Source organism: Amblyomma maculatum, chromosome 1, assembly GCF_055883805.1.
Source record: "Amblyomma maculatum isolate TAMU_Amacu chromosome 1, ASM5588380v1, whole genome shotgun sequence".
Classification (NCBI taxonomy): domain Eukaryota; kingdom Metazoa; phylum Arthropoda; class Arachnida; order Ixodida; family Ixodidae; genus Amblyomma; species Amblyomma maculatum.
Genome location: NC_139344.1, coordinates 85,979,695 through 86,004,892, shown reverse-complemented (window position 1 = coordinate 86,004,892; position 25,198 = coordinate 85,979,695). Strand labels below are relative to the sequence as shown.

The 25,198-nt window shown below is 46.2% G+C and overlaps 1 protein-coding gene across 1 annotated transcript in view; it reads left to right on the top strand.

Annotated features, from left to right (window-relative positions):
- The first annotated feature begins 277 nt into the window (after positions 1–277).
- The window catches only part of LOC146203016 (uncharacterized), a 97,253-nt gene continuing 72,332 nt past the window's right edge, over positions 278–25,198 (top strand). The window contains exon 1 of the mRNA XM_084588496.1: positions 278–661. Coding sequence (XP_084444622.1) covers positions 563–661 — 99 coding nt within the window. The 5' untranslated portion in view covers positions 278–562. The remainder of the gene's footprint in view (positions 662–25,198) is intronic.

The following is a 25,198-nucleotide window of genomic DNA, read 5'->3' as shown; positions in this document are numbered from 1 at the left end:
CGAGCGGGCTGCTGAGGGCGAAAATCTGGCTTCTGTACATCAGCCACGAATTCTTCGCGGACGGCCCAGGGTCGAGCCGTGGTGATGGAGGCGGCTTTAAAAAAAGGACCCGGTGGACCCTCTCCCTTCCTTTCCGTGTTTCTTTTCCTTCGTCGTTTGTCGCGTGTGGGGAAATATTGACGGCAGCACTGCACGCAGCCAAGGAGGTAGCAGCCTTCTGGACGTGCTGAGGACCGACGCACGTATCGAAGACCTTCGAAGAGCCTTTTTTAAGACCCGACTTTCTAAAGCAGCTTCGCGATAGGTTAGGCGAGGGACGAGAAAAAAAAGAGCGAAAAGAAAGAGTCGAACAGAAGAGGGAAAGTAGAAAGAAAGCGAAGAGGGAAGTTCCTTCTGGGGCTCAGTGCGGCAAGCCGCGTTTCTGAAGCCTGGACATTCGTTTCGAGCCGAACTCGAGTGCACGGGAACAGCGCCTTCCCTCTGCTCTTAGGCATCATCCCGGAACAACGTCCTAAGCGTTCGTTACTGTCCGCCAGTTTCTTTCCCCAATCCACAGCTCGGTATGTTGAAGGCAACGGAGAAGCCGGACTGCCTCAAGGATGCACGGGACTACAGGCGCTACACCGCGGCGCCCAAGAAGAAAACCAAAGATGTGAGCGAGGTACGTGGACGACGTGTGTATTGCGCGCAGTAGCGAAGCTTTCGGTGGCGTTTCCGCGCGCAAACGCGCGCGTGCTCGTGTGCAAGGCGCAGGTGTCCGCTTCCTGTTAGCAGACGGTGAGGCTATTCGCCAAGAAACCTTTTGTTTCTTCTATTCTGACAAGAAGTATGGAAACTTGCAAAGTAGGGTGTCGTTGCGCTCTGTCCGGAATTTTCTAATGGCTGTAGTACTGTTTTTTATTTCTTGGGTAACCAAGTGATTAAGAGAGACAGCGTGCTTTCTGTTGAAATCCCAACAGAAATTGCGCTAACTGATGCTGGACAAAAAGGGAGGCATTATATTCATTATCTAACGTGTAGCTGCAGCTAAATTTGCTAATAAAGGTTTTTTTTTACTTGGCCTTTTGGGACTGGTAGGAATGGCAGAAGCAGCCCCATGCAAATTCCTTTTCCATTACTCACTCAGCGCACTAGTAACGACGCGTACATTCTTTCTTTTTCCATACTCGCAACACTGGTGTCGTCATTCTTAATGACATATATGATGCAGTTTGTTCCACAGACGAAGTTGCTCGCTTTTCCTTGTGCACAAACCACATGGCACATTGACTTGAGTGTAAGCAGGCTGGAGCACATGCTCCCGATTTGGTTGGTATGTAGGCCTTAGCTTCCCAAAGCAAAATCGGCTATAAGGAAAGCCGTTGTGGAAGGTTCCGGAAATTTAGGCCACCTGCGGTTCTTTAACGTGCACTGACATCGAACGATACATGGTGGTCTTCCATTTCGCCTCCATCGAAACGCGGCCACAGCGGTGGAGACCGAACCTGCTTTCTCGAGATCAGCAGTCGAGTGCACTAAACATTGAGCCACCGGCACTGCCATTACAATCATCAAAAAGTGCCCGTTTATTCAAATAGCGCACTTACTTCCTTTGCTGTTTTATCCAACTATCCAACTGTTTTATCCAACATGACACTTAAGCGTTGCGGTGCCCATATCGCATGAAGGGTGATATTTAAATTCACACCAACTTTGCATAACAAAGTGCAATTTTTACGCTTGTAAATTTCAAGCATACGGCATTTCTAGAAGCACTTCCTAAAATATATTTGAAACAGTATGCGCCGTGCATCAATTAAAAAAAATGACGGTCGCAGTTTGTAACCAAATGACATATATCCAGAATTGGCTGGCTTGTGATAGCAAAACATTTCAGGCGTAATAAAGATGATTTATTAGCGTGGCCTAGCGTGGTTTGCGCATCCGCATCGCATTCGGTAGGTGCTAGAGGTTAATTTGTAATTTCATTCATTTAGAGGTTCATTTGTAATTTTCACCAATAGGTGCCTGAATGTAGTTTTAGTTGGAAGTTCCGGCCTCATAAATGGGAGTTATGTAGTTACCGGTGGGTGCTGGCAGCTGCATTTTTCGCCGGTAGGTTATGCGGAAGGTGTCATATCCTGGCGGAGCTCCGCCAGGATATGATATTTGAAAGACAACCATCTGATCTCATTTTCTTCAGCTTCCTTCAAATTACCATCAAAATTTGAAGACATATATTAGAGTTGACAAATTAGCGTGGATGTGATGTGAACTAATGTGATTCTACAGAGGAGGCCTCGGAGTATCAGCCTTTTGAGAGACAAAATCACGGCAGTTTGGGCTAGTTGGTTGCTATCCATGGTGAAAAAATATGCAGCACAAAAGAGACGTGGACACAAGCGTAAGGAACAAACAAGACAGGACGGGTGCTACGCCCAGTGTAGAAGAAATACGTTGCAAAAACACGGCGGTTTGGGTTAGTTGGTTGCTTTTGCAACGTATTTCTTCTACACTGGGCCAAGCACCCGTCCTGTCTTGTTTGTTATTTACGCTTGTGTCTACATCTATTTTGTGCTGCGAATTTTCTCAGCATTTCTAGAGGTGCTGGGAGATAGGGAAGCGCTGGGTTTCGAATCGACGCACCCAGAGCTCGATGGGTGCTCGGCGGCAGGCTGAGTGGATGCCACTGACTCCACATTTCATAAGTAAGGGACTTATAACATCCAATGCTCTAGAAAACGTAACCCTATTGCTAGCAGACCTGGTGTTCTACTTCCTGCTAGCCTTCTTGCGGTTATGCTGCGATAGATTGAACTGAAAAAACCCCAGACATTCGACCGAACTAATTGGACATCCGTGGCCTGTTAGCCTTTCTGATATACTTCTTTGCGACTATGGTGGCCACGGATAAGTTGAGTTGAATTGTATGCTACAGGTAGGATTAACCTTACTTATTCTACCGGCAATTGCTCCACCGTAGCGTCATTTATGTGTTAAAAAAAGTCAAGTCCTAATATCTGTGAAATCTGCCCCACTATTTGAGCACAGTCACTTATAACAGTACATATTCTACTCCAGCAGTCACCATCTATGCACATATTCACTCACAGAATAACATAGTCCACTCCAGAAGTCACCATCTATGCACACATTCATTCACAACAAAACACAGTCCAATCCAGCTGCCACCATCTATACAGACATTCACTCACACTATAACTTAGTCCAATACAGAAGTCACCATTTACGCACACATTCATTCACAGTAGAACATAGTCCATTCCAGCTGTCACCATCTATAGTCAAGATCAGTGTCCTGCAGAAATTGTAAAAGAAGGCGCGAGGCCTCCCTTCTGCATGTCTGGTTTCCACTCGGGTAGAAAATGTCCTGAAGTGCACTTTGAAGGGCTCCTATCTTCTTGAAGGAAGCGAGCATCACTATCTTTCAGCGTCGTACTTTGGACAACACGTAATATAATGTTCTATATTCCCGCACACACCACATATAGAACATAGCGGAGACGATGTCGTGCCAGTCTTAAGCATCCAGGCAGGAGTACGAGCAGAGCCCGCGCGAATTCGTGGAGTAGAGTGGCCTGGTGTCCTCTCACACCCTTGGTCACACATGACTTGTGAGGCGCACTGCACAGGGTACTTGCGGCCCGGTCTATGCTACGCCTGCACTATTCCCGGCCAGAAGGCATGCATGCTACGAATACCGCTGGCTGCACCGTATTTCTTTCGGTTTACATGGAGGCTCATGACTGCATTTTCCTTCTGACGGGAGGTTTGACAGGTCTGCGCATTAGGCGAGGGGCGCTTCATTTTTCTTCCGACCCTGAAAAGCAGAAGTTTCGGAATAACGGCATACGTATACCGCCTTCAGCTCGCGAGTCAACAAAAAGAGTCAACCATTGCCTTGTTGCTCAAGCACTAGCAATTACAATGGCATCTCTTACCATTAAAACAATTATAATAGCTAAGCTTAGTTGCTTAGCGCATGAATCAACGAAATCAGTTATAGTTTTGGTCCTCCAATATCGCCCTGAATTCGGTTCTAGAACCACCTTCAGATTACTCAATTCGCCACCTTCGTCATTACCTCCTAAGCCACTGCATAGGCCACCTGTCGCCCTCCATCTTCTTTCAATCATTCCCCTTGCACTTTTGCTTTCCCGCCGCTTGCCCCGGAGTGAAGAAGGGGGTTCCGCTACCTGAACTTCGTCACCTGCTCACCGTGGCGGGCAGGAATTAAATCAATTCATTAACTAATCGGGGTATTACGCCTAACGCTGCCGGTTCCAGGGTAGAATGTAGGGCTGCATGGCAACACCAGTTCTAAACAGCTTTCCCTGTAAAAATGAGAACACTGTGTAGGCAAACAAAGCAAACATATCGACTCGTTTTCCTATTTTTCCCATTGCGCTTTGGCAACCAAGTGTGGTTCAAGTGTATTACGGCATGAATCTAACGGGGTAATTTGTCCATTTTAGGAGACGCGCATATTCCAGTACTGATAGTCGTATCTTGAGAAAGCGAAAGGCTGCGATGCCTGCCGTAACCACCCTTGCTTGGGTAACTCCGAACAACGTTTTCAGGAACAGCGTGGTACAGCTGCTAGCTAGCACCACGCCAAGCCTTGCGACCTATGCCGCTTCAATGGAAGAGTTGTATTTTTTTTTTTTTTTTTGTGGAAGTAATCGTACAGACTCAATTAAGGTTTTGGCCCAGTATCAGATCCTAGCTAGCCTACACGCCGAAGGCAACAAATAGCATCCGATGCCTCGCTTAACGTTTGTTCCTATAGGGCATTCGACTTTTAAACAGGCGTCTATGAAAAACAAGAATTTGGAGCAATTCTTACAGACAAAAACGCAATCTTAAAAGAATCTGCAGCTCTAATTCCTTTTCGCCAGCAGCTACAAATATACCAATGTCTGGCTGCCCATTATTTATTGCCGTTTTTATTAGGCAGACAGAAAAAATTCCCGTAATTGACATTTTCACAACACGATTGGGCCTTTCTATCTGTCTGGCTCTAAGCCAGAGCGTTCACGCACACGTGCACGACATGCTGTAGTTGCTGGACGTATCCGACTGGTCTGACTCTACAATTAACGTACGATAAAGAGGTCTTCAGATCGACGTATGCCACCGCCGCGTTTATTTTGTCTTTTTCCGGGAAAAAAAAAATAATAAATTACAGACTTTAGTGTCTTGCCATGCTCTACGCGGCTGTTTTTGCAGCCGAGTAGAGCATGAAGGAAAATAGACTACTGTTCCGGATTCCTGGCAACGGGCAGTGAACCATTAGCCTTCGAAGCCAGCCCCATCGACAGACGGTAAGTTCGCGTTAAGTTTCGGCTCTTTGAACTGTGCAGCCTCGCTCTCGCCTCTTCAATGGGAGACGAACGCGACACACCGTACCGTGCCGACCTGGCCGTGTGTTCCAGTGGTGCTGTGCAAACAAGCAATTCTTTCATTTGAAGTCCTGCATTAAATTATACATTTCGTGCATAAGGCGTAGACATAGCCGTATAGTGCATACATACATTAAAAAAAAAACATACATTCACCGTGCGCCTAACAGAAAGAATTGAAATTACGATGCAAAGGCCGCACACACAAGAGGGTCTTGTCTCGTCAAGATAAAGATGCTTTGGTTCAGTTTAGTACACGTTAGCCCAATGGCGTATTGGTTAGGGCGGATTGATTTACAGATCAGTAGTTTGAAGTTTGGCTTCTGTCTTGTGTGTGCCTTTCTTCTTCTATCCCCATAGCTCACTAAGCTCGGCCTGCGCTGCGCCAATTACAAGAACACCGCAAAGTGTACATCTCCAGAATTTCTTGTGGGAGCGCAATTTCTCTACTTTAACTAACATGCCGAGGAAGTACAGTGTTTATCACGGGCAGCCCCAGGCCGCGCTAACCAATGGCCGAATATTAAAGCGTGTTGGTAAATCACTGGTCCTCTGCAGGACCAGACATTACCAACGTACTCCCAATATTTGGTAGATTGCGCTGCCTGGGCGTGACAGTGTGAACCTTAGCAGCTAGTCTGTATCGGTGCAGGTATGTTTAACCCTTATGAATTCACGAAAGGATCTACGTTCTTCTCTTTTTTCTGATAGCCGTTGCCTTCGAAACAAGGATTGTTCTGCAATTAAGTCGACAGGTTGTTTTAGTGTAATTGTGTTATTTTTGGGGGCGACCTCAGGTTCCACACAGAAGCTACCAGCGTCTCTGATGTGATAGTCACCGCGAAAGCCTTCCGATTTTAAATGTGTGCTGCTTCGATACAGAAGAGCTCGAGCTGCGTGACTGAAGGTAGTGACTGTCGGGAGACTTCTATAATTTCTTTTTTGTTGTTGTAGTTTTGACCATCAATTCGACACTAAAAAGACCTAGGTACCATAATGAATCGCACTACAGGCGCCTTAAAGAGGACAACCGCGAAAACTAATCGTTGCTTAATGTATAGTTAATTTACGTAAAAGCAGAACGATGGGCAAGATAATCCGCATTCGGCATGAAAAAAGAAGGAAACGGCGCTAATGAAAGGACGGCGTAGGACGACGGGGATTATATGGACGGGTTGAATGTAGGCCTACTGCGCGGCTTCCGAATGAAGAACGCCGTTGAGCAGCAATCGAAAACCCAGCCTTATTACAAGGCTAATTATTTAACGACTTTCACAGTGAGTCCTAAGACGTCCTCTTTGACTGCGACCGATTACCAAAGAACGCCAAGAACACTTTGAGCGCATGCTTCCTGTCAGGAAAAAGGATTGTGGATGAAAGACCGGATGAAAGAAGGTTGGGCGAGTTGAAGGAATCGTACTGCAGCCGCCTCAGTGTTGCGTGCTGACACAAGAAAAGGTCGCAGGGCTGGAGTTGGCTCCCTGGTAGCTTTGCATATTCGAAAACAAAAATACAGCATTTGTACATTGCCACGTGTGGGTGAAAAGAGGACATAAATAAGATGCAGGAGGCGGACAGGAAGGTTGGCGTAGTAGGTGCAACGAACTGTTTATTTGGGTACATTGCGCCCCCAACGAAAGGAATTCGCTCATGGCAACCTGAAAACGTTCATTTCATGGTATTCGAGAGAAGAATTACCAAGGTGGTTGACTCCGCTTCATACATGCATAAATACGATTCTTAACACTCTAGGTAACGAGTATGTATCTGTTCGAACAGTCTCGAACATCGCAGCGCAAAACAGCCACGGCACGATTTTGTTATTGCTCTTTAGTCCCCTCTGGCAGCTCACCAGAAACAGCTCGAGTGGCCCGCGGAGAGTGGAAATTTATGAACCGTGAGCCGGCGCTAAGAAATAAAAACATGGATGAAAAACAGCCATAATAAATGTGCGCGCGACGTTCTGTCACGTTGATGAAGGCAATAAAAAAAAAATCTAGGATGTAATGCCAGCGCTCTGCAGTCATTACTGATGCAACCATATAAGACACTACGCATACATGTCTGCGCTATTGTGTAACTAAGATAGAATGCACACTGTGTCAGTACTTCGTATTCGCCCCTTTTTTGCTGCATCTCTTTCTAGGGACGCTTGTTCGAGTGTCGCTCAGGAATATCCTTATTTGTACCAGCTTGCGTACAAAATGCTTCACCTATCCCTCTATTTCCAGACCGACCTTCACTCTGCGCTCTACCAATTTCGCTACGTATGGTGCTTGCCACCCTTAGCAACATGCCAGAGTCGCGCTGATGGCACGACTCCAGCGTGCCGATTTTAGCATTTTAGTAAAATCGCCTGATTTCCCCATTAGTTATCGGTTCCATACAAAAACATGCCTCTTCCCGGGCGTTGACACAGTGTGCTGTCGTACTGTGAAGGGACTGAGCCCCACAATAGGTGCAGGAAAATACTTTTATTTGACAGGAAACTTACCTGCCTTCTCTTGACTGCAAGATCAAACTATGAGTGACTAAATACGGTCGTAATGTGCTGAAATTATGTTACTTTCTTTCCAGTTCCCTTCCATGTCCCACAGTGTACAGAAACTACATGCTCATCTCTGCTCGAATTAGAACTAAATTCGCTGATGTGCTGTATTGGCATGAACAGCGCGTTCACGCACGTATTAATCCTTTCTGTGCTGATGGCTTCCTTATTTTTCGGGGGTGAGTCAACTTTAGTCGGTTGCAGAACTATATTTGTATACATACAGAGATATATTTAGGCGTAAGTAATAGAGAGGAGGGAAGACGGTAAGGCACTGCCACCACCCGGAGATGGACGCCCGGAGAGCTGGCCAACAGCGCCTTCTTTTTGTCCTTTCCCCGGGGCATCTGCCGCTAGGCACGAACGTCAGTGATGACGTGAATCAGACCGCCAACCTGGCAGCGTGTTTACCGGTGGCAATGTGCCATTATAACCGCTGCGGCAGTTTTACCCTTTTATTCGATGCTTTTCGCCATTGTTTAATGTTCCAAATTTTTGTTGTTTTTTTCTTCAGCAGTTTTTGCTGGTATGGTCTAATTCTTACCACCGCTTTTTAAATTTTAGTTTTTCTTCAGCCGCATGTTATCTGTTGGCCCATGAAAAAAGGCATTACGGCGAGTGACAAAATTATATCAGCAACTCGAATAGCCCAGCCAAATCTAACTTGAACCCCTAACCCTACAATATAGTGATTTGGGTATTCACTTCAAAAGACTAGTCGTGTCATATCAACTGTATATGCAATATTATAATCGGATCTAAAAATACAGGGCATATGGAAGGAGAACAGAAACCAACGGTCTGACTATTGTTAGACGGGGCAGGGAGGACAATTTTCGTACTCCCAGTGCCATTTCTGCACAATTAGCAAACAAAAATGGAACACACGTCCAGTTTTGAAGAAAGAAAAATATTCAGCATCGCTCTAGGTGTGCGCATAAGACTGTCAGCGTTGAAACCACCTACAGCGGCGTAAACTAAACATGACGCACTGCGAAAGCCTCCCTCATAACAATTCACTTCTCCGATGCCAGCCGGCTAAACATGTGGCACAGAAGAAAACGTTAAGAACGAAAGCACAGATAGATTGAAGAAATGTAGCAAACTCCAGCCAAAAAGGGAACAACTGTCTGCCTTGTGAGGAGGAATGCGGCAGAGAGTTGCAAAAAATAAAGCGTCAGTGCCGGAACAGCAAATGAGTGATAGAGACGCCAAGTTCAAGACAAGGCCGAAGGCTGTCAGCGCTTCAGTTTGATGTCGTAACAGCAGCGGTGAAAGAGTCAACAGCAAAACGAAATTCCTTGGCCATGACACGACATGGGCTCTTTTACACTCAGCGCCGAATCTGGACCTAGTAGCGCCCCGACTCTGGAACGAGCTTAGTGGAGAAGGTTAAGAAAACTCGGAAAAAGGAGTATTTTTCTGTTCTCCAGAAGATAAACTATATCTCCTGTGTGACACGTCTGAGTAAACTTTTAAATTCACTCCCACATCGTGCACCAAGATATATTTGAAGAGTATAGCTGTTATCTTCCCTGCACTGCTAGCATGAGCGTGCGTAATAAACATTTCCAGCAAAACTATTATGACTATCCCTGATTCGTGCTTTCTAAATGACGCGGATTAAGCCATCCTGATCTATTGTGGTCACGTAAGAAGCAGCAACAAATATGGGTTTGTAACTGGACCAGTTAAAAAATAGAAAGTTACGAACTTTCCTCCATCTACTATTCGTTTAAAAACCCCTCTAACTCTATCAATTTTTTTTTCTTTTCTTTTTGCAGAAATAAGACGCAGCTAAGCGCAAATTTCTGCCGCTATAACCTGTATCTGAAGCTAGTGTGAGCAATTAAAAAGAAATAAAAATAGTGTTGCCCAGCCCGCACCACCAAAAGTACAACGAGCTTAAACCAATACGAAATAAAGGCCCTGGGGTGGAAATCGGCATTTCAGAATAGAAAAACAAATTGGCTATGGTTTAGCTCTGGTTAAACCGGGTTGAACTGCGTTAGCAATGCTTGGGTCTCTCGTTTCACATGGGACGATTATGTCAGAATCAGCCTGCTAGAACCCTGGCATTCACGTTACCCCTACAGGCCACGAAGGCACGTTCATACGGCTTGGTTAAAGCCGTATTCGGCTCGGCTGCGGCTCAAGGTCAAACGTGGCCCTTCCCCGGACTACGCAACGGGCTGAAACCTGGCGTAGTATTGCTAACACAATAAAAAAAAACAGCAGAAACAATAGAGAAATGTTTGGGGGAGTGTACGCCAAAGCTATTAAAATTTGTCTAGCAACGAGAAATGCTTGATTCTACAACGATGCGCGTTGGCGGAGGCGCAGTGAGGGTAGGTAGTACGGCGAGAAGGTCACTGGACGCATAGTCTGCATAACACTATCAGTTAGCCTAACGACCGCCTTGAACACGCAGTTTCACTACCACCAAACCCCACAATGCCAACTGAAGAAAGATGCGTCTGTGCTTTCTTTTTATACACTGTTTTTTTTTTTTCATTCCGTATCCACTTAGTAAATTAGTCTATGAGCCTGCCACAATCTGCAGTGGCAATTGATGAGCTAATCGAAGTGCGTATATGTACAGTGCATCGTCCTGGTGTAGGCTACTTAGGCAGCTTGCATCGCAGATTGCCCTAAAGATCACCTTGGCTTCAATCCAGTTAGCCCACCGATTAGGCTGAAACATTCGCGTGACGCGCTAGTCTGTTGTGCGAATTCAGCGTTATTTTATTTAGACCGACATGGTTTTCCACACGCCACCATTATTTCTGGCCGCGGAGACGATATTATATCGAGGGAAGTACTAAAATAAATAATCTGGGTTAAGAGGTGAATCTTCATCTCTTCTCAGGTCGTCAGAGAGCAATTCGGGAAGCGGCCGCTCTCTGCGGCGACCGAGAATTCCCAGCTTTTAGCGACTCTGCAAAAGTGTGCCCCCCCCCCCCCCCCCCCCTCATGCAGGACCTGTGCAGAAGCGAGTGCTGTGTTAAATAGAACGGTGACACACTTCCGGTGAGCGTTTCTCACCCCGCCCCCTCCCCCCCCCCCCCCTCTCCTCCTCCTCCATCTCTGGTCCGTAGTCGCTGTTTCTGTGCGTGCTATACGAAGCGAGCCTTCTCGGTGCCGCCCAGCCTGTGTCAACGTTCTTCGTCGAGGCCTCGAGACGAAAACACTCAGCCCTTAGCTTCATATTCTTTAATCCGGTTGCACTCTCGTCTCTGAAATGCTTTTCTGTTGTTGTTTCGTCTCTCTCTTTTTTTTTTTTCCTCTTTCCTTCCACGCTTATATGACTTGGAAGTAAGAGGTTGCGTTTTTTTTTTTTTTTTTCGTGACGGCACCTTCTATTCTGCGTATAGGCAGAATAGAAAAAAGAAAGAAAAGGTAGCAAATGCCGCTACCATGAGCGATAAAAGATCTATTCCCTAGCATTTATTTTTTTTATTTTTGCGATGTAGTCATACATCTCAAAATCTAATATCTCTGCACCCCAATTCTTGGCCGATCCCCCTGTGTGGGTAGTGCCATCAAATTAGAGGAGAACAACAACAACAACAAGAGGCGAAGAAAAGGTAAGTTGATCGACATGTTGAGCTGTCAACAAATGTCCCAATATTTCCAGCCCCTAGTGGTCCGACGAAAACCATCCTTATTTCGGCTCTTGTTTATTTTCAATGGTGGGAATGGGAATGTGACCAACTCTTAGAATTAGTAAGGAAATGGTTGAGATTGAAACTGGCAAATTTAAACAGTGTTTACCACTGTTCCGAAAGAAGGCAGAAGGAGGGGAGGGAGCGAGCTTCATTAAGGTTAACCCCTCCCTATCTTTCCCTAAAATAATTTTCTCCTTTCTTTAGGCTTTAGCCATGCAGACTTTTTGACAACTATTTATTTGTCAATTAATTTTTCGCATCTCTCTCAAACGTTTTTTTTTAAAGATGTCATCAAAAATTCTAGATGTCACTTTGGGCCACTAAAGTGCGATGAGGCGAAAGCCATTATAGTGCGGTGGATCGTAGCCCTCCAAAACGGCACCTCCATCTCCCTCTCTTCTTTCACTCCCACCGTCATCATTTCCATTACGGCGTGGTACATGTGTCCGCGGAGACTTGTGACAGATACTGCGCCTTTTCTATCTTGTAAATAAATTTCAAACGCCGCTAATTCCTGCTGTGCTAACGCCTCCTAAACATCTGGGTCTGCTTCTGTTTGCTGTGTGAAATGAAAGGCGCCGCACAGACACCTGGATCGGACGCCCGGTGGAGTCAGCTTCGTACATGCATGAATCGCCTGGTGACGTCATAACCTGTCGTGACGGTACGTCGCGCGCCCCTTGTCGAACATAACCAGCGTTTCATTGAACGCATCAAAGTTCACCGGCGTTCTATAATTCGTTTACAGGAAATTAAAGGCGCAGTATCCGTCACTCGCGGAATCCCGCTATCATCCTCACGGTAGACAAGGCCATTTATGAAGAGTGTTTCACGATCCGGGCCATGGCGCAGTTGGTAAAGCGCTGTGCTGGGGATCCAAGGGATGGAGGTTCGATTCCCGGTGGAGGCAAGGTTTATTAATTAGTTTTTAACTCTCGCTCTCAAAAGCATGACACCTCTGCTGACAGCTTTCTGTCGACAACGATGAGGCATTGAAGGCTTTCGCCTTAATATTTACTTTTTGTCAACCCGCGCAACGTTGCGAAAGCTACTGCTTGCTTCAGCTACCCGTGGCCACTAAAGCTCCCATGCGTAGGCCGGTACAATATCCGAAGCTTTGGCCGATTACAAACCGTCTCAAGGGCTAACAGGCCATTGACGTGAAGCCCTAAAAAGGTGACGATTCACGAAGGATCAAATATATTCTCGAAAGGTGTGAGGACAGCAGCGTTTCATGGTCCGAAGGAATGAAAAGGGAGGGAGGGAGGGAGGGAGGGGGTGCTTGAGTTAGGTGTGGAACTCAATAGGGCACACCCAGCAGTCCTGATACTTGGGCTCTGCATCATTTTCTATTTCAATGCAGTGCTCCTCTCGCTGATGCGTTGGTAAGAAAAGCCACGCTGCTTATTATGAACCGCAAAAGAACCAGTAAGACCACCTTATATCAATGTTGAACCCTTGTGAGCGTGAGACTTGTGTCAGTTTTGGGAGTATAGGGCACAACCAGCAGTCCTGATACTTGGGCTCTGCAGCATTTTCTATTGCAATGCAGTGCTCCTCTCGCTGATGCGTTGGTAAGAAAAGCCACGCTGCTTATTATGAACCGCAAAAGAACCAGTAAGACCACCTTTTATCAATGTTGAACCCTTGTGAGCGTGAGACTTGTGTCAGTTTTGGGAGTATAGGGCACAACCAGCAGTCCTGATACTTGGGCTCTGCAGCATTTTCTATTGCAACGCAGTGCTCCTCTCGCTGATGCGTTGGTAAGAAAAGCCACGCTGCTTATTATGAACCGCAAAAGAACCAGTAAGACCACCTTTTATCAATGTTGAACCCTTGTGAGCGTGAGACTTGCGTCAGTTTTGGGAGTATAGGGCACAACCAGCAGTCCTGATACTTGGGCTCTGCGGCATTTTCTATTGCAATGCAGTGCTCCTCTCGCTGATGCGTTGGTAAGAAAAGCCACGCTGCTTATCATGAACCGCAAAAGAACCAGCAAGACCACTTTTTATCAATGTTGAACCCTTGTGAGCGTGAGACTTGTGTCAGTTTTGGGAGTATATCTTTGGTCCAACACGCAGACGGAATGACCAATAACGACCTGTACATTTGCGTACTTGCACTGAACCAGATGGTCTGGCTCGTGACCACGAAACCGACTGGAGGATATTGCATGGCTTTTGAACCATTGTTGTACTCGCGCTGCTTTCGTCCATTTGTCAGTGGCGTTCTGAAGCTTGCTCACTACACAAGAAATGTTTGAATAGAAAAAGTCGACGTTGATTATTTACCTGTTTAGTATGTCAAATATGCAGACTTCGCTAAAAACGTTGCTTTTAAAGCAGACAGAACCGAGTAAAAGTGAAGTTGCTTCGATGACTCAAATGTGTTTTTCTGCGCTACAAGTGATGGCAGATTTAAGCCCAGCAACTTAGTTGGCTGCGTGTCAAGAAAATCGCATATCAAAAATGACAGCACTCATAGCGTGCTCTGCCGAGATGCCTTTTCTCCGGGAGAGGTCTTCGCATACTTGTGCGGGAATATGGCAGCAGCCGGAAGCATCGAACAGGTGAAAAAATAAATTAATAAAGCTGGCAATAGTGTAGTCGCATACTGGCCATTCAATCATAGCGAGCAGATTTGTGAAGTCCCGCTTCACACCAGTATTTTACACCCCTCTGGCACGTTACATAAATTCGTTCAATCGTAAGCTTTTTTATTTTTTTTTTAATGTAGATGGAGAATCAATAAATACGGCACCCATTATTCGGCTCATAAATGCGTTCTGGTCAACAAATCAAATATCCTGCATTTACGCGAGCCACGCTCATTTCAGGTTGGGCCCAAGAAGGAGTTACTGAAGCACACATATATTCCCAACGACCGATTTCACATTGCTCACTGGCGCATCCAAGACAATCGTCCCTTTCTTATATTTCTGTAAATTCTAAGGCACAATACTATTAAGTGCAGTTTCAATCGCTTTCATTTCCGACCACAATCTAGCAGTGTGGTTCTCCAATCGGGCCTGCTATTCAGCTGAACGGAAAGATTGTAAAGCCGAGATAAGCGTTCCAAGGTTAGTTTGTAACATTTTCCGCATCTTTGCGGTCAGTTATTCTCAGTTGATTTGGCTACTTCTGCGAGTTTTATATGCCGCTTTGCCAGGCGTGAGCGCAGCAGCGTCCTATTTCTTACGCTTTCACATCCACGCCTTTATCCTACGCGTCCTATGTCTTCCCTCACCCCGGCGATTCTATTCGCCTTTGTATTTTTTTCACGTGTATTTCGCTCTCTACGAGCCTTGACATGAAGTTTGTGTAAGGCACCGGTGACCGCGAGACTGCGGACCTTGCGAACCAACGAAGGACAGTGAAAAACGAGGCGCACGTCGAGAGCGAACGAACGCTGAAACCGAGACCGCGGATATTTAAAGAAAGAAGCGCCTGCTGCTGACGAAGCGAAGGTTTTCGCGAGGGGCTGGAGCTCGTTACTGCAATCGGCTGTCGGGACGGCGCGGCCAGACTGACACGTCTGCGAACCTTGTTTCTCGCTGGCAACCGCCCCTTTACTGCTTGCGTGTGTGCTTGTGTTCGTCTGTGTGGGTGTCACGCGTTCAAAAATGTGAAAGTCTATTTTGCCTTCGTAGTCTCTGCTTCTTGCGGGAAGGGCGCTGACACTTTCAAAATAAAGTAAACATGCACTTCAGTATTAGCGTGGATGCACTACTGAAGCTTAGAAGAGCCCTGCGAAAAAATTCTCATTGAATTACAGCAGCCACCATCCCTCACAAACCCCGAGAAAATCAGCCCCAAAAAAGCATGCTCTCGAAATACCTATTTCACGCGATAGCTTTTTGGGCTCGTTCAGCAGAAAAGCCGTTGACATAACCCACAATTCAAAATCGCAACCCAGAAACGTGCCGAGAAAAAAAATACGCAGTTAATAAAATTAATTCTTCGTCACGGAGGTTCCAGCCCATGCCTTCTGTACGACAGACGAGCACGTAACGCATAGACCACGAAGTGTCTTTCGTTATGTCAGTTTTATTTCTTGCACAAAACAATCGATACTCTTCGAATCATCAAAAGTGAGTCAGTTTACACCAACTCATCCTGTTACTCAATTCAAGTTGGTCCCTTTCCCCAATACGCATTGGTACCAAACGTGTTAGATGGGCACACAGTGAACGCGTTGGGGTTCGATAGGACCGATAACTAACATGTGTTTGGGAGGTGTACTCATGCTAGGGTAATAATTTTAAGAACCTAAAACTTTTAAAGAAGAAGAAAAAATGAAAATGGAGCAATTAAAAGACAGTGTTCAAGGCATTATCACGTCTACTCTTAAGGCGAAGCTTAGGCATCTTCCTAATTATTTGCAGCAATGCTGGTTCATACGTATACAAACAGAAAAAGAAGACATTGACGTCATCACTAGGGCGATTCATATAGATCAGCACTTTCCGGCTCAGCAAGAATTTTAGTGCAGAAGCACTTCAGCTTCCACTCAGCAGTTTAGCCGTTCTGCAATGCGAGTGGGATTCAAACTGAAAAAGTGGGAAGGGGGGGGGGGGGGGGGGGGGGGCGCCCGCCGATCATCTTCGCTCGCCACTGTATAAGGCCACTACGCCAACACCACAGCTGAGCACCTCGCGCTTTCAATTGCAAGTCGCTCGCGCTGCACTTTGCATCCATCAACTGTCACTGGTGCGCTATGGATTTAAACAACCCTATGGCGCATCGTCTTCCCAAAGCGGAGCCTAATAATATACAGTGTGCTACCATTATGATTCCCAATCACAGATTGCGACGACCTTTGCCTGAAGCTTGCTTGAGCTTGAAAACTAAGCCTCGAGCCGCAATCAAATCCAAGTTAAAACCCCGATGTACTAGAACATCTAATTGGTATTTGGCGTGAACATGCTATATCGTCCGTTAAATTGTTGTTGTAATAACGACCATTCTTTTTTTTTGTTGTTGTTGTTGTTATTCACTGCTCGGTCTTGCAATCGTACTACCTTGAAACCTGTTTTTCTCTTGAACACCTGTGCATGTCATTTTCATGTTCATAACCATGAAAGTGACGAGCCCTTTTGTCGCCATGCTCTATGAGACAGATATAGCTATACAGCTTGCATTGTGTTCAAGCAACCCTAGTTGATTAAACAGGCTCACTCGACCATTTGGTGTTGCCCTCAAACAAAAGCATATCAAAATACAGAAACATAGGCAATAATACTCAGAACGGCGCACGTGAATTTACGCGAGCACCCAATGATCACAATCCGCAGCAGTTTTCCTTCCCTCACGCTTCGGCTGGACGCGCGAATTTTTAAAACGTCCCATGCGCAACAGTTTGCGAGCTTAGCTTGTACTCTAATACATCCGCAGAGGCTGCCGACATTTCCGAAGTTTCTCTGCTCCTTAAGAGCAAAAATGGGGGTCCAGAAACATGGGCAGGTGTAAAAGTCGCACGGCCTTTTAAGAAGAGAGTTGTAACGGATACCGCTCTTCCAGGCTTCAGCCAGTTCTCCCATTATAGCGATTCCAACGCAGACTTGGCGACAGCGGTGAACTATGGCTGTTTGCATGGTTTCTCTTCCGGTACTTTTAACATATTTATGTAAACGAGACTGTACATTTTGACGGCAAAGATGTTGGCACAGTTAAACAGCGCGCTCCTTCGTAACGGTCATTCTTGAGCCGTCCGAAGGTGGGATGCCCTTGACCAACATCTTTCGCCACTAAACTTCTTCCTTTCCGCGCGTTGGTGCACCCCATCAAGGAAGGACCTTCAGACAGCGATATAGCCGACTCTTTCTATCGTTCCACTGTAGCAGACAAACCGCCCTGATTCCTCCGTTAACTGCACAGCCTCTCCCATCCAGCTTCGATGCAGCATCGGCGGGATATTGTTTGCTATCTCGAAGCCCAGAGCTGCTGGGGATGCTTCGCCCTACAGCTGGCCAAGAGGATCCGCGTCTCCTGACGGCCGGTGAGGCTGCTATTCTGAGCGGCGCACTCTGCTGCCAGGCGTCGCCCCCACCGAGCGGCCGAACGCGAATCTGCTGAGGAGGTCTTGGAAGGAGAGCCAGTTGTAGTGGCAAAAAGAAAGGAGGAGAAAGACATAGGGGGCGCGAATGGAAGGGAGAGATAAAAGCGGCGTCTCGGTACGGACAAAACAAAACCCCAAGAAGCTTGAGCCAACGTGTTTTGGAGGCAAGCCCAGTGGAAGGGATTGCAGAAGAGAGGTTGCCCAGGATGACGACCACTCTGCGCCTGGTTGCGCAGTTCCATGCAGCAAGATAGGCAAGCTGGACGGGTACAGAGCAGTATAGGCGCTCAGATCGCGCCTAATCTTAACTAGCAATCAGGCACGAAGGGAATTACTTGATATAGTGTCTCTCGACTCGGCTGCGACCATCAAAACTGGTTGACACGGCTGAGAAGGGTTAAAAGTTCGAATTCGTTTCTTCAATCTCATTTTGAGTGTGCTAGCACTAAAGCTTTACCTTGGCTATTTGGTCGTTGTGTGATGTCTGAAGCCTCCAAGTCCATGAAGCAGCGACTCTCGTGCGACCCGCCCGCGTCTGCGTCAGTGGTTTGTGTGACGTCACGAGATCATATCTTATGGCCGAAAGTGGGGCTCTGTATGTCTGTTGGGTGGCCTTTCACGTGATGTGGTATATTACCGATGTGGGCTAATCGGTATGAACGATCTTGAACCGAAATTGAAGTGAAAACTGTAGCATTAACGCACATATTTCGCATTTGATGTAAGCATAATATATCGTCCATCCCTTTTTTTATAACCACGATAGCTGTATAGAGCGCTTTCTTCGCGTTGATCGGCGTAGGTGTTGTAATACGTCGCAGCAGAAAATTCTCACTTCCACCAACTAGCCAACGAATATGAAATCCTTGATGGGCCAGGAGAGAGTTCTCTCGGCAATTCAGCCTTTGAAGTCGCATGATGCAGCCAGGTGGTCCTTGGGCTGGGAGCTGCCATCGAGGGGAGGGAGGAATATGAATTGGCGACGCCGTTGTTATCACTGCTTTTATGCCTCACAGTCATCATCATAGTCAGCCTGACTACACCCACTGCAGGGCGAAGGCCTCTCCCATATTTCTCCAATTAACCCGGTTCTGTGCTAGCTGCAATAGAGCTAATCATGATAGGTTGCGGCCAATTGCTGCACCAGGGTGGCCAACTCCTGTTCTGGTGAGGGAGTGCATTGCCGGAGGTGTTCACCGGCATCAGGTCGCACTCCAAACCGGTTTATGCAATTCCATCGACACGCGGGGTTCTTTTTTTCTTTTTTTCCGGTGGAGAATTGCGCGGCACCAGGATTTGAACCCCGGTCCTCTTGCATGCGAGGCGGATGTTCTACCGCTACGCCACCGCTGCACACAGTACCAGTTGCTATTACAACGCGGAATGTGAAAAGATTAAAGTCACTACTTTTTCTCTTACTTCAGTTCCGAATTTATGCTCCGAACAGTTCCGAATCGGTGCTCCAAGAAAAGCGCCTTAGTTTCACAACAATGACCAGTGAAAAATTATGCTCGTTCAAGCAGCAGTAGTGAAGGACATATTTCGAATTTGAGGTTGGAGTGTGATACGAGTGTGGAAGAGGGGTGATGTCGACTATTCAAGCAACTCTGGTCGTCGTTTTACTTTCTTTTATTTTAGACAAGGTGTTGATTCAAAGCCAATAATTTTGATTTTGACTGAACCTTTCTATTGCCACGATATGTCGACAAGTGCAGCCTTGTCCCTGAGTGTTATATTTTTCAGAATCGACACTTTTCCGCAAGAAGAATACGATGAATGAACAATCACCACAGCCGTAAAATCCTTGCAGGCATTTTTATTAAAAAGATAAGAAAGTATAATTGTGCTTTAGTTAGAGTCAATATGGATACGTGGTATGTCACCTCGTATACTTATTGTCTCACGACAAAGAACTATATTAAATCGACGCCGCTGCCTAGCCATACGTAAAATGAGCACTTTTTCGTCATGTACTATATAAAAAAAAACATGAGCAATAAATAAGGGAGCGTTTTTCATTGCACTCGTGTTGTGTGCAAATTTGAACGATAGCAGAGCAAACGTAAACCGTCCAATGCATCTTACAACGTTGCTATTGCAAATTTTACACGGGCTGCTTAGCGATATTTACACTTTTGTACGCACTACCTGACATACTGAACGGCTTGCACCTGTTGACAGTATCCCTCAAATGCTACATCCTACGGGGTCAGACACCCACAGGAGTAGACACACCGCAACAGTGCTGTCAACCAGCATAGCCCGTCCAGAGAAGAGATTTTTTTTTTTTTTTTTCAGTTAGCCCTAGCATTCCTCCTTAACTTCCACCCCACCGAGGTGGTGCAGTGGTTAGGGCGCTCGACTACTGTGCCCAAGCATGCCCGATTGAATCCCGGCCTCGGCAGCCGCTTTTCGGTGGCGGCGAAAAGCAAGCCGCCCGTGGGCTTGTACGATGTCAGTGCACGTTAAAGAACCCCAGGTGGTCGAAATTTCCGAGCCCTTCACTACGGCGTCTTTCATATCCTGAGTCGCTTTGGGACGTTAAGCCCCATAACCCAAATAAATCCTTAGCTTCCATGGAGCTAATAATGTCGCCGCATGTCTGTACCATAGACGTGCTGCAGCGAAATACTGGAAAAGCGGAGGCGCAGTGGCAATGATGATGATGAGCTCCGGAGGACAGTGTCTCGGATGGGGTCAGAGCCAGCAGCGCCGGTTACGAAGCTCCTGGGATGTATATATAATCCCGCCCGCTGGGAGACCAAGGAGTGTCGCAACCCGGATTCTTTTCTGGCACCGTCGAGACAAACTGTGGCGCGGAATGAGGAGCGATAATAACAAACAAAAACAAGTGACGCGGCGGCGCGGCCAGCTGTCGCGTTGCGACAGCGGGAAATCTGTATAGCGCGTGGTGACGGACAAATGTACGCGCGCGTGCTGCAGTGACTAGCTATGGAGAAGGGAAATCGGATCACATCTCCGCTGACAGCGTCGCGCATACGCACCGCTAGTCGGCCGAGCGCGAGGCCACGCCAGGCTTTAGCCAAGTGTCGCATCTCGGACATTCACAGGGTTCATTCGTACACGCGCTCAAGCGTCACTGTGCGGCCAGCCCGGTGCCTCTTCATTCGCCGCCAAGCTAATGATTTTCTGATGGCATTTCAGAGCATCCAAAAGGTTAGTCCTCGTAAAGCAGCTCGGCCGAGTTTGAATATATCAGTGAAGAATAAACAAACACAGTATGACATTACAAACAGTGCCTTCAAAAAAAAAAAAAAAAAAAAACGGCCGATTATACGTAGAAAGTTTGTCTTAACGACAGGCAAAGGAGATGTAGTTTTAGTTAATGAAGTTATTAGCTTAGTGCGAGCGTAGACACAAGGGTGAGACACTTATTACATATGTATATATATATATATATATATATATATATATATATATATATATATATATATATATATATATATATATATATATATATATCACATTAATTCCTGAATGCCCAATACAGCCCTCTGGTGTTTGGATTATAAATAATAATTAGACAAGGTAATAGAAGCAATCAATGTTTCTGAGCAATATTTCGCATATATTTCCGCCCCCTTAGTAATCCTATTAGTGAAAAGTATGAGTTATGCTAGTTCAATATGTAGAAACTTAGTGGCACCACTAACATAAATGATAAGCGTTTTGTGCTCATTGTGCTCCAGGGAACTGGATAAAAAATAGGTATATGCATATATAATATATAATATAAAAAATATATATGCACAACTATAGCGAATGTTGTGCCGAGGGCACAAAACTAAATGGATGTTTTTTTATTGCATTAGCATGCGCTTGCGCGCATGCGTGCGCGTTTCAAATGGCTTCCTTATAGATGCTAAGAAACTGGAACTTCTGAATGCGCAAAATTTATTCTCCTCCAAATAGAGAAAATTAGGTTCAGGTTATTCTTCTTGATTTCTTTAAGGAGCGCTGAATTTATCTTCGTCGATATATTTCTGCATTCCAACCGAAGAGACGCTACTTTAACTGGAAACTGGTCTTTTGTAAGGGGAAAAAGAAAGAAATGTAGCTTTCGTCACCCCCATTCCATTTCGCAAGTAACCTTGTGTGTGTGTGTTGGATGTTGATTGTGCGTGTTGAGGTGCTGATCTCAGAAGCTAAGCAAAAATGCTAGGGTGCACTTTGGCCCACCAAAGTGCGATGAGGCGAAAGCCTTAATAGCGCGATGGTCCTCAGCCCTCTACTACGGCACTTCTCTCTTTCTTCATTCACTCTAACCTCCTCCCTCCTTTTCATTACAGCTCGGTTCAGTGGTCCGCGGAGATTTCGGACTGAGATACTGCGCCTTTTATTTCCTGTAAACCAATTTGAGAAGCCGCTGACGCGTGCTGTACTGCGTCTGCTTCTATATGCTGTGTGGTGGGGCGTTCGAGGAAACGCCAAATTAAAGGCGCCACACAGACGCCTGGATCGAACGCCTGACGAGGTCAGCTTCGTATATGCGTGTATTGTTTGGTGGTGCCATGATCAGCCGTGACGTCATGACCGAATATGACATCATTATGACGTCAATTCCGGTCATTACGTCACCCTGTGATGACGCCATAGTCATCTCTGTCATTACCCATATGACTAGTTAGTCATGACTAAATTCCGGTCATTACGTCACCCTGTGATGACGCCATAGTCATCTCTGTCATTACCCATATGACTAGTTAATCATGACTAATACCTAATTAGTACCAGTTAGTGACTAGTTATCAAAAACCATTACTAGTACTAGTTAAGATGTGACATGATCGTGGCCGGAAAGATAGGTGCAGCGGTGGCGTAGCGGTAGAACATCCGCCTCGCATGCAGGAGGACCGGGGTTCAAATCCCGGTGCCGCGCAATTCTCCACCTCTCCACCGGATTAAAACAAAAACAAAAAATCCGCGTGTCGATGGAATTGCATAAACAGGTTTGGGGTACGACCTGATGCCGGTGAGCACCTCCGGCAACGCAGTACCTCACCAGAACAGGAGTTGGCCACCCTGGTGCAGTAATTGGCCGCAACCTTTCATGATAAGCTCCACAAAACCCCGGCCCTCAGTCACCAGTGGCTCCGGAACAACTGACCACGGCGGCGGTCAGACCTGTGACGCAGCAGGGGGTGATAAGAAAGCCTGGCTCCGCTGGACAGGCCGCCATTGGAAACTGACCCTGGCAACGTTTAATGCTAGAACCATATAGCTAGTGAAGCTAGTTTAGCAGTGCTCTTACAGGAACTAGAAGGTATGAAATGGGATGTCATAGGGCTTAGTGAGGCTAGTAGGCCGAATGAGGCATATACTGTACTGAAGGATGGGCATGTGCTGTGTTATCGAGGTTTACCGGAGAGGCGAGAACTAGGAGTAGGTTTCCTTGTCAATAAGTATATAGCGGGTAATATCGATGAATTCTATAGTATTAATGAGAGGGTGGCAGGCATCGCATTAAGGCTTAATAAGCGGTATAAACTGAAGGTTGTACAGGCCTATGCACCTACATGTAGTTATGATGACCAGGGCAGTTGAAAGCTTCTACGAAGATGTAGAATCGGCAATGCGAAAAGTAAAGACGCAGTATACTGTACTAATGGGCGACTTCAATGCCAAGGTAGGGAAAAAACAGGCAGGAGACAAGGCAGTGGGTGACTATGGAATTGGCTCTAGGAATAGCAGGGGGGAGTTACTAGTTGAGTTTGCAGAGCGCAATAACTTACGAATCATGGCAGCGAGTATGAGCCATTAACTGATTTCGCGTTAAAACCACAGTGCATTCCAAGCATTGATCACGCAGTCCTTTCAGGCGTTGGCTTCACAAGTTGGAATAAGGGGTCGGGGAAAACCAAGCCATACAAATTTATCTCGTCCATTATTGCGCCTTCTGCTGCAGTACGAGCGACAACGCACCCAACAATGCTTTAAAAAAAAAAAAAGAACAAATTGCGTTTCGTCTCCATTGAAACACAGCCGCCGCAGTCCGGTTCGAACCCGAGTACTCCGGGTCTGTTGCCGAGCATCCTAACCACAGATCCACAGCAGCAGATCACCAGAGGGAGCCACATAATCGATTTTTGCAAAGCACAATACCAGGATGGAGTTGACTTCCGGATCTCGCTAAGATCACGCCATTAATGAAGTTGATGCAAGTGATGTAGACGGCAAATTCCTCAAGCCTCAGAGGCAGCAGTATTAGTAATAGAAAACACCGCCGTGGTAGCTCAGTGACGACGGCGCTCGGCTGCTGAACACAAGGAAGCGGTATCGAATCCCGGCCTCGGCTGCTGCTTTTCGATGGAGGCGGAAAGCAAGACGCTCGTGGACTGTGTTATGTCAGTGCACGTTAAAGAACCCCAGGTGGTAGAAATTTCAGGAGACCTTCACTACGGCGTCTCTCATAGCCTTAGTCGCTTTGGAACCTTAAACTTCACAAACCAAACCAAACTAAACCTATTATTATTGGAAAAGGAAGAGTGCCTTCTTACGTTTAAAAAAACATAATCATGTACAATATCTTGATCCGATATTCGGTGACGCATATCAAATACGGGATTTCTAATACGTGCTTCAAGCGGCTCTCGGCGCGAAAAAACCATATCGGTCACCGAGCGTAGGTCGCAAGGTTCCAGTTGATTTCCCCTCCAGATGTGCTCTTGGATACATTCCAGTGGACGGTCAGGCAGGCCGCTGTCAAGTACACTCCGCTTTCAGCACCCGTCTGCCGCTCTTTCTTTGATTCCCTCCTGAAGCCTTTTATCGCTGCTGCAACCTCATTTTCTTATCGCTTCGCTGACGTAACAGAAGAAATATGCGGTGTATTTCTCTTGCTTGCGCTGCAGGATCGGTATCACAAAGCTTTGAAGGGTCGCGCTCTTCAGTGCGCCTGAAAAAGGCAATAATAGAACAGAAACAGTACTCCACAAAATATTTCTTCTCTGAGTCACTCCATCCCTTTATCGCCACTGTATGTCTCGAATAAGAGCTCTAAACGATGTTGCCGTTCCCACGGATAACTGGAGCAGAATTGTTGCCAACTGATTGACCAAGGCTGAGCTTTATTCCAAGCAATTTCAAGTTCATGTTGCGCTTGTTCAGTAGCTTGTTGAAGAAGTATTATTTGTCGCCGGTACTTTAAATGTCCAGTTGCCAGAGAAATGATCATGAGCGAAAAGAGAAAGCATCCCAAGAAAGACCAAGTCTTTCTGATCCTTGCTATGCAGCTGAGATGCTTCAAAAGATGCGTGCGCACTGTTCGGGATGTTGCAACAGTACGTAAAGCCTGTGAAATAAGGTGACAAGCGAAATTACTTATCTGGGCACTTATTAAGCCATTATATACGTCTGTAAACGTCCACCACCAAAGTAAGAGTGCTCATTACGTGCTTGGTATTGTTAAACTACGATTGTATCTTTCTTTTCCTCTGTAATTTATTTTATTCAACTTTGAATAATGAGTCAGTGGCTTCGACGTAGCCATAAATGTGCTTTAA